This window comes from Rattus norvegicus, chromosome 1, assembly GCF_036323735.1.
Source record: "Rattus norvegicus strain BN/NHsdMcwi chromosome 1, GRCr8, whole genome shotgun sequence".
NCBI lineage: Eukaryota > Metazoa > Chordata > Mammalia > Rodentia > Muridae > Rattus > Rattus norvegicus.
The window spans coordinates 246777708-246787936 of record NC_086019.1 but is presented as its reverse complement, the minus strand read 5'-3'; the positions used below and the strand labels follow the sequence as shown (position 1 = coordinate 246787936).

Sequence of the window (10229 nt, the reverse complement as noted above, 5' to 3'; positions counted from 1 at the left end):
TTCTTGTCAGTGGGTACATTATCTCAATCATAATAAGTTCTTGACTTTCAGGTTATGCTTCAGTGAAGTAAGTTTTCTTTTTTCTATGCTAAAATTAAATTCATCAAAATAAGGACATGAGACCATAAGATTTTAGCTGACTTACAGAGATTTTAAAGAAAATTTAAAGAATTTAAGAATGAAAGAATATGTATCTTCTAGTTACAAAAGGACATGAATGTTATGTACTTACTAATAAGTGGATATTAGCCAAAAAAGTACCAACTACCCATGATACAGTCCCCAGAAGTCATAAAGGTCAACAAACTAAAAGTCCCAAGTAACAACACCTCTGTACTACTTGATAGGTTGAAGAAAGCAACCATAAGGGGGAAGGGTAGGAGGGTACTGGGAGAGAAAGGGAATGGGATGGCTGGAGAAGGTAACATGATCTGGTATTGGGTGGGGAATTGAAGCCCTTAGGGCCAGCAGAAAGAATGGAAACAGGCAACCTCGGGATGTTGGAGGTTGGGTGTACCCTATAGAATGTATCAGAGACCTGGGAGGTGAGAAACTCTCAGGACTCAAATTGGGAGAACTAGATGAAATGCCCTACAGTGGGGAGAGGGAACTTGTAGAGCCCACCTCCAGCAGAAAGGCAGGGCATCAAGTGAGGGATGAGGTTGCTATCTCACAGTCAAAAACCCCAAACCATTAGTCTTCCTGTCTGAAAGAACTGTAAGGATGGAAATGGAGAAAAACCTGAGGAAAAGAAGGGCCAATGACAGTCCCAAAGTGGGACCCATCTCAAGTGGAGGCCCCAAGACCTGATACCATTACTAAAGTATAGAACTCTGACAAAAAAATTGGACCATTGTGGCTGCCCTCCGAAAGGCCAAGCAGCTGAATGAGTCAACTGTACATATTTGCACCCACTGAGAAATAGACACTGCTGACCCCTTTGCTTGAATTAGAGAAATCCGGAGTATCTGAGGGGGAGGGAAATCCTGTAGGAGGAACAACAGTCTCAATTTAACCTAGAACCTCAAGATCTCTCAGACACTGGATCACCAACTAGGGAGATACAGCAGCTGATATGAGCCCCTCAACATACATACAGAAGAATACTCTGGCTTCAGTCAGGGAAGATGTACTTAACTCTAAAGAGACTGGAGGCTCCAAAGAGTTTAGAGGTCTGATGGGGTGAGGTGTCAGGGTCAGACATTCTCCTAGAGATTAGGGATGAGGGGTATGGGGATGAAGTCTGTGATGTGGAATAGTTAGAGAGTGTACTGGGAGGGGAATAAAATCCAAAGTGTAAAAATAATAAAATAAAATAAAAAAGAAAGATATGTTTCTGTCAGGCAATATATTCTACCCAGGGAACCCAGATACTGACCAGCAGTTGATTGCTTTTCCTACAGCCAGAATCCATTCATCTCAGTCATGCTATTCATCATAGTCAGTAGCACAAAAAGTGAAGAACTGAGACTGCTCTAACTAAAACAACATGCTGAATCCTGGTATCATCTTTCCAGTATTGTTCCACTTTTGTTCACCACCTGTGCCCTTACCTGTGACATACCTGTGACATGTGGGTACTTCATCAGAAGCAGGAGAGCATATCTCAATGTTGTGCTCATTGTCTCTGTCCCTGCACCAATGAGATCCATGATACTGCATGTCAGATTTCATGTGAATATTCTGATTGTTCGATGTGGTTTGCCTATAAATAATTTGATGCGGAAATCTAGTAAATTACTTACCAACACACATTATTACAGTGAATCTACAGTTGTACATTTGAATGTTTGTACAATTTGTACAGTTGAATAGTTGATATTGAGGTTTTAAAATTCAAGAGAAAGTACATAGTTCAATGGCTATTCCAACTGAATAGAAATTCACCGAGTTGAATAGATTTTGGGTATAATTTTTCACATGATATATTTATTCATTTACAAGGTTACTTTATACTAAACCTTATATAGTTTTTAAAGTTTTATGGTGATGGTAACAAAGACCCTAGAATATAGAGTAGAGGAGAAATAAACATATCCTTTCGATTATGATATATATATATATATATATGTATAAATAGATAGAGAGTTACAGGAAAACACAAGTAAACAGGTAAACAAATTGAAAATGGAAATAGAAACAATAAAGAAAGCACAAAGGGAGGCAACTCTGAATTTATAATACCTAAGGAAGATACAAGGAGTCATAGATACAAGCATCACCAACAGAATACAAGAGATAGAAGAGAGAATTTCAGGGGCAGAAAGTACCATAGAAAATATCGACACAACTGTCAAAGATAATGTAAAACACAAAAAGGTCCTAGCCCAAAGCATACAGGAAATCCAGGACACAATGCAAAGAGCAAACCTAAGGATAGTAGGTATAGAAGAAAGTGAAGACTCCCAACTCAAAGGGCCAGTAAATATATTCAACAAAATAATAGAGGAAAATTTTCCTAACCTAAAGAAAGATATGCCCATAAATATACAAGAAGCCTACACAACTCAAATAGATTAGACCAGAAGAGAATTTCTTCTAATCACATAATAGTTAAAACACCAAATGCACAAAACAAAAGAGAGAATATTAAAAGCAGTAAAAATTGTCAAAGTGACATATAAAGGCGGAACTACAAAAATTATACCAGACTTTTCACCAGAGACTATGAAATCCAGAAGATTCTGGACAGATATAACACAGACCCTAAGAGAACACAATGCCCAGCCCAAGTTACTGTATTCCAGCAAAACTCTCAATTAACATAAATGCAGAAATTAAGATATTCCATGACAAAACCAAATTTGTGCAATATCTTTCTACAAATCCAGGTCTACAAAGGATAAATGTATGGAAAACTCCAACACAAGGAGAGAAATTACACTGTACAGAAAGCAAGTATATAATTTACTTGCAATGAAACCAAAGAAAAATAAACAAACATAATTCCACCTCTAACAATGAAAATAACAGGAAGTGACAATCCCTATTCCTTAATATCTCTCAACATCAACGGACTCAATTCCCTAATAAAAAGACATAGACTAACAGACTGGGACAGGTAAGTAGGACCCAGGATGTTGCTGCATGCAAGAAACACATCTCAGAGACAAAGACAGACACTACCTCAGAGTAAATGGCTAGAAAACACCTTTTCAATCAAATGGCCCAAAGAACAAGCAGGAGTTTCATTCTAATATCAAATAAAATTGACTTTCAACCAAAGTCATTCAAGAAGATAAGAAGGAAACTTCATATTCATCAAAGAAAAAAATCCACCAAGATGAACTCTCAATCCTAAATATCTATGTTCCAAATGGAAGGGCACCTACATTCATAAAAGAAACCTTACCTAAGCTCAAAGCACACATAGCACCTCACATGATAATAGTAAGTGATTTCAACACCCAACTGTCATCAATGGATAATATAAAATAGAGGAATCTCGAATGACTGAGAAGCACCTAAAGAAATGTTCAAAGTCCTTAATGGTCAGAGAAATGCAAATCAAAACAACCCTGAGATTCCACATCACACCAGTCAGAATGGCTAAGATCAAAACCTCAGGTGACAACACATGTTGGCAAGGATGTGGAAAAAGAGGAACACTCTTCCATTGCTAGTGGAATTGCAAACTGGTACAACTCTGGAAATCAATTTAATGTTTCCTCAAAAAATTGGAAATAGACCTAAAGACTCAGAAATACCCCACTTTGGAATATACCCCAAATATGCACCACTATGACATAGGGACACATGTTCCACTCTGTTTTAGTGGCCTTATTTGTGATAGCCAGAAACTGGCAACAATCCAGATGTCTCATGACAGAACAATGAATACAGAAAATGTGGTTCATTTACACAATGAAGTACTACTCAGCTATTAAGAATGAGGAAATCCTTAGTAAACGCAAGGCCCTGGGTTCGGTCCCCAGCTCCGAAAAAAAGAAAAAAAAAGAATGAGGAAATCCTGAGTTTTTGCAGGCAAACCCTCAAGAGACTGGAGGCCCCAGGATGTTTAAAGGTCTGGTGGGGTGGGTGAAGTAGGGACATCCTTGTGGAAACATAGCAAGGGGGAGTGAAGGGTGGGTGGGTAGGAGATATGGGATGTGGAATTCTATGGGGTAGATTGGGAGAGGAATAAAATATGGATTATTAAAATAAATTGATTGAGGTAGATAGATAGATAGATAGATAGATAGATAGATAGATAGATAGATAGATAAATCAAAAGAGGCAATGATGTCTAATGGTGTGGACTCATACCATGTGAAACAAACTCTAAATAATTGGGCTACTCAAAATAGAATACCCCAAGACTGATGGGATTGGTAACAGCTGTACTAGATGCTGGCCCTGAATTGCAGTGGTTGTCATGGTTAAGAGAAGAAGCCAAAAATGTGGCACAACTCAATAGAACTAAGGAAATTAATAATGTAGTGAGGGATCAGTATATTACTGAAGGTTATTATGCTAATATACAAGAACAGGTATAATTTGAAGATGCAATCACAGAACTATGTTATTTAGAAGTTTTAAGAACTTGGAACAAATTTGAGAATCCAGATAAAAAACATTTCTAACTTTTTTACAAAATTTATATAAGGCTTAGGATAAGATTTCACTGTTTTTTGTTTTCTTTTTACAAAGATTGATCCCAGTGGCAAACATAATCATATCTAATCAGAATCAAGGTGTTGGTAGAGAACCTAAAATTCAATAATTGGAATTAAGAATGTGGAAAAGTTATTACACCACTAAAATCATAGAAAATGTTCAAGGATGAACAGAAAAAAAAAAGAATACAAATGCTATTGGTTCGAAAGTGTACTATCCTAGACACCCCAAGATCTCTCAGACACTAGCCCACCAACCAGGCAGCATACACCAGTTGATATGAGGCCCCCAACACATGTAAAGTGGAGGACTGCCAGGACCATATTCAGTCAGGAAAGATGCACCTAACGCTCAAGGATTGGAGGCCCCAGGGAGGAGCAGGATGTTGGGGTGGGGGAATGAAGACATCCTTGTGGAGTGGAGGGGAGGACATTTGGTATGTGAAACAATCTGAGGATGGACTGGGAGGGGATAAATTCTGGAGTTTAAAAAAAATAAAGAAAATATGCAATTAACATAGATGATGACATTGCTCAGCTGTTATTATTTTTCTATGTTAATGATAAAGCTGTTCCAGTTGAAAGATCAGAAGAGTTTGGAATTACAGGAAAACATGAATTCTTGCAGTTATTAATCACCAGAGTCCAATAATAAAGTCACAAGTGAATGATATTGAAATAGAAGATGTATTGCATACAGAAGCCAATGTAACTATTATTTCACACAAACCTTTGGTTTCATAATGGCCACTTCAAAAAAATATCTAGGTATTGAAAAGTCACCTCACATAAAACAAACTTGTGATACCTTACACGTGTGGGACTAGAAGGTTAAATAGGAAAGTTAAAACCTTATATGACTGACAAAGTCCTGGACTTATAGTGATGACTTTCAGTACAGCGCTGGGGAACTCATATTAATATTCTCTCGATACCAAATACAGTCCCTAAAATTAAGGGTGAAATGGAACATACTCCTTGGGAAATTACAGAAAAATAACATCCAAAACAACCATATACTTTGCAGTTTATCCAAACAGAACACAACAAGAACTGAGTTTTCAATTATATAAGAGAAAGTATTTTAGAAAAGATTTTCTTGGTACACAAAGTAAAAATATTCTATGTTTTGTGTAATCACTAAAAATTGTCAAAGAGCTTATAGAAACTATTTGGGGGAAATTAACAACAATATCTTAAAAGCAAGCATCTTTAGCTTATAAAAAGCACTAATTGAATTCTGTGTTTTGGAAAAGGAACATCAATTCTTTAACCACCTATAATCTATTCTGATGCAAAAATTTGGGAATGCCTAGTTATAAGTCAGAAACTGATAGAAGGCCCATATAATTCACTTCAAAAATCAGAGTGTTATGTAATTATCATTGAATTATTAGATTTTCCTGAAACTCTGAATATAATTACTGATTCTAAATATGTCGAGTTATTTTAAATATAGAAACAGATGAATTTTAATAGATAATTCAGAATTATCCTTGTTATTTAAGCAAATGCAATAAGCAATCATAAATGGAAACTATACATCATATTAACCATCTTCTATCTCATATATACAAGCTTGCAAAATACTTTGACAAAAGAAATGAAAACGCTGATCAATTGTTAGTAGGAAATATATTGGTAACCCCAAAATATCACATTTAATCTCAAGTTAACAGTAAATGTTTAAAGAAAAACTTTTCTATCTCCTGGAAACAAACTGAGGTAATTACAATAAAATGTTCTACTGGCCCTTTGTATAACCCAACTCCACTTCCTGCTGGAATCAACTTTAAGAGTACCAAAACAAATGAAAACTGGCAGGTGGACATGTTTCATCTCGCAGAACTAGAAAATTAAAGTTTATACGCCATACAAAAAAGGACAGCAGCTGAAATACATGGGGTTATAGAAAAAACTGGAATTAAATCATCCTGTGGACTATAAGAATGTGTTAACATCAGAGAATGTTTTGTCTTAAGGACATGGACTTGTTTATATTTTTTCAAAAAGAAACTATGAATACTAAAAAACTAATAAATCTCAGAGTTAAGCATGGGAGATATTCTGGAAACCTAGACCACTGATCCCAAAAGAGGAAAGAACAGAGCCTATCAAGTCACTGCTTTCTTCTGCAAGTAGGAAAAGCCTGAATGAGAAACATTTACCATATATTTCTGAAAGACCTATGAGCAGGGTTTTGATCTCCTGCAGTACAGAGCCATCCACAATGCTGAGCAACAATAGGACTGTGAACTGGACTTTAAAAAGACTCTTCTGAATACTACATCTTGAATTACCAAGTTGAGACAACCCAAAAGTTCACAAAGGTGTGGGCACAGACTAAAACACTGCAGCAAGGAACTCCAGAATAGAAGATTATAGAATATCAGATAGTCTCTACATATAAAAGGTTCAGGAAGCAGAATCCATGTTACAGAAAAGAAAAGCATCACTGCTAGGTTTTTATCTCAGTTGTGGATAGGATACTGAAAGGTCAACAGAAAGACCACATCAAACACCTAAGAACCCTGGAAAGGACATTGGGAAAAATGGAAAAGCAGCTTCAAAACTGCATAATCAGTAGCTAAAACAAATGACAGGAAATAGAAGGTGCTTTATTTTGCAAAGTTATCCCTTTAATGGATGACAGATGGCTAGTCAACTAACTCTTTTCGAATTATTATTCTCTAGAACTGCTTCATACTATGACCTTTAGTGTCAGTTGCCTCTTGGAATTCTGGGAATGGGAGAGGTTACAAAAACATAACAGAGGCTGAAAGTTGACTAGTAATATTGGACACTAGAAAACTGAACATGTCCCACAGATCCCTGAACCCAAATCCTGTGGGGGCGAAAGTGGGCCCTCAGAGTGTAGACACTCCTGAGAACTCAGAGGAGACAACCACTTTCTGCCCACACACCTGACCCAAGAGGAAATCACCTAGTGCCATCAGTGACCTCCGGGCAAAGGGACCTAGAAGCAGTCAGGGGCAGGACCCTTCAGGTTTCTGCCTGTTCCCAAGATTGCCTAAACACCGAAGAGTAGAGGTAAGACCATCTTTTTGCTCCAAGCAACCTGCCTGGTAAACTCAGGACACACAAAGGCAGAGGTACTCTGGAACAGTGCACTTCTAGTTTCTGACTGTTCCCAGAACTGAACTGAACCGATGCCACAACTGAAACCCCAGAAGCACAGATAATCCTGAGACCTCAGAACAGACCTCCACTTCTGCACACTTCTGTTCACATACCTGGACTCAGAGGAAACTGCATGGTACTTCTAGATACAAGAATATAGGCACAGTCAGCAGCAGGAACAGAGGTTTCTGCCTGTGCCAGGAACTGAACTTAACAGTTCACACAGTTCACTGCACCCAAATTCCCTAGGTAAGAGAGCAGGGTCCTCAGAAGTGTGGACACTCCTGAGAAATCAGAGGAAACAACTACTTTCTGCCCACATTTCTGACCCAAGAGGAAATTGCCTAGTGCCATCTGTGCCCACTGGGCACAGGAACCTGGGAGCAGTCAGAGGCAGGACCTTTTTGGATTCTGCCTGCATGGAGAGTAGAAAGCCAGTCATGAGGAGCACTTATACAATGGAGAGCAGAGCTCTATGTTCCCAGATCAGGATGAAAGAAAACAGGTCTACAGGAGTGCTGACACACAGGCCAACAGGGAGGTCAAGCCACTGTCAGAGACAGCAAGTCAAGCTAACACCAGGGACAAAATGATGGTGAGAGGCAAGCAAAGGAGATTAAGCAACAGAATCTAAGACTACCAGGCATCTTCAGAGCACAGTACTCCAAACAAAGCAAGTTGTGGATATCCAACCATACCAGAAAAGCAAGACTTAGATTTAAAACTAAATTTTATGATGATAATAAAGAACTTTAAGAAGGACATAAAGAATTCCCTTAAAGAAATGCAGGGCAAGACGAATAATAAGTAGAAGGAATTAAAGAGGAAACACAAAAATACCTTAAAGAATTTCAGGAAAGCACAACCAAACGGGTGAAGGAATTGAACAAACCATCCAGGGTTAAAAAAATGGAAATAAGAACAATAAAAAAGCACAAAGGGAGACATCACTGGAGATAGAAAATCTAGGGAAGAGATCAGGAGTCATAGGTGCAAGCATCACCAATAGAATACAAGAGAGAAAGGAGAGAATCTCAGGGGCAGAAAATACTATAGAAAACATTGGCAAGAAAATCAAAGATAATGTAAAATGCAAAATGTTCCTATCCCAAAACATCCAGGAAATCCAGGACACAATGAAAGCATCAAACCTAAGAATAATAGGTATAGAAGAGAGTGAAGACTCCCAAATTAAAGGGACAGTAAATATCTTCATCAAAATTATAGAAGAAAACATCCCTAACCTAAAGAATGAGATGCCAATAAAAATACCAGAAGCCTACAGAACTCCAAATAGATTGAAACAAAAGAGAAATTTCTCCCATCACATAATATTTAAACACAAAATGCACAAAGCAAAGAAATAATATTAAAAGGAGTAGGGGAAAAAGGTCAAGTAACATATAGAGGCAAACCTATAAGAATTATTTCAGACTTCTCGCCAGAGGCTATGAAAGCAAGAAAATCCTAGGCAGATGTCATACAGACCATAAGAAAACAGAGATGCCATGCTAGGCTAATATATCCAGCAAAACTCTCAATTAATGTAGGTGGAAAAACAAAAGCATTCCATGACAAAAATAGATTTACACAATATCTTTCTATACATCCAGCCCTACAAAAAGATAATAGACATAAAACCCCAATACAAGGAGGAAAACTGCACCCTAGAAAATATAAGAAATTAATCTTGCAATGAAACTGAAATAAGAGAGACACACAAAAATAATTTTTCCTCTAACAACAAAATAACAGGAAGCAACAATCACTATTCCTTAATATCTTGTAACATCAATGGACTCAATTCCCCAACAAAAAGATATAGACTAACAGACAAGACACAGCATTTTGCTACATAAAAGAAATACATCTCAGAGTCAAAGACAGACAATACCTCAGAGTAAGAGGTAAAATTCCAATAAAAATTGTTTGAAGAAATAGGCTGGAATAGCCATTCTAATATCAAATAAAATCAACTTTCAAACAAGAGATATCAAAAAAGTTAAGGAAGGACACTTCAGATTCCTCAATGGAAAAATCCACCAAGATGAACTCTCAATCCTATATATTTATGCTCCAAATTCAAGATTACCTACATCCATAAAAGAAATCACACATTATGCTTCACACAATAATACTAGAAGATTTCAACACACCACTCTCATCAATGGAGGAATCATGGAAACAGAATTAAACAGTGACACAGAGAAACTAACAGAAGTTATTAACCAAATGGAATTAACAGATATTTATAGAACATTTCATCCTAAAAAAAAAAAACGGATATACCACTTTCTCAGCATATCATGGTACCTTCTCCGAAATTGACCATATAATTGGCCACAAAACAGTCTTTAACAAATACAAGAAGGTAGAAATAATCCCATGCATCCTATGAGATCACCATGGACTAAGGCTGGTCTTCAATAACAACAAGACAAGAGAAAGCCCACATGTACATGGCAGTTGAAC

The 10229-nt window shown here is 37.2% G+C and overlaps 1 protein-coding gene across 6 annotated transcripts in view; it reads right to left on the bottom strand.

The window, feature by feature from the left end:
- LOC134484003 (cytochrome P450 2C7-like) overlaps positions 1-10229 on the bottom strand; it is a 301184-nt gene that overhangs the window by 265697 nt on the left and 25258 nt on the right. The window contains exon 6 of one of the 6 annotated variants that reach the window (XR_010061296.1): positions 1565-1705. The exons of 3 other annotated variants lie outside the window; for them this stretch is intronic. Coding sequence is in view for 1 of the 3 variants with exons in the window: in XM_063280367.1 (XP_063136437.1) it covers positions 1203-1208 (6 nt within the window). In the remaining 2 variants the exon portion in view is untranslated. Of the gene's footprint in view, positions 1-1202; positions 1209-1564; positions 1706-10229 lie in introns of all 6 variants that reach the window. 2 more of the 6 variants (XR_010061297.1, XM_063280367.1) reach the window with 2 other exon arrangements.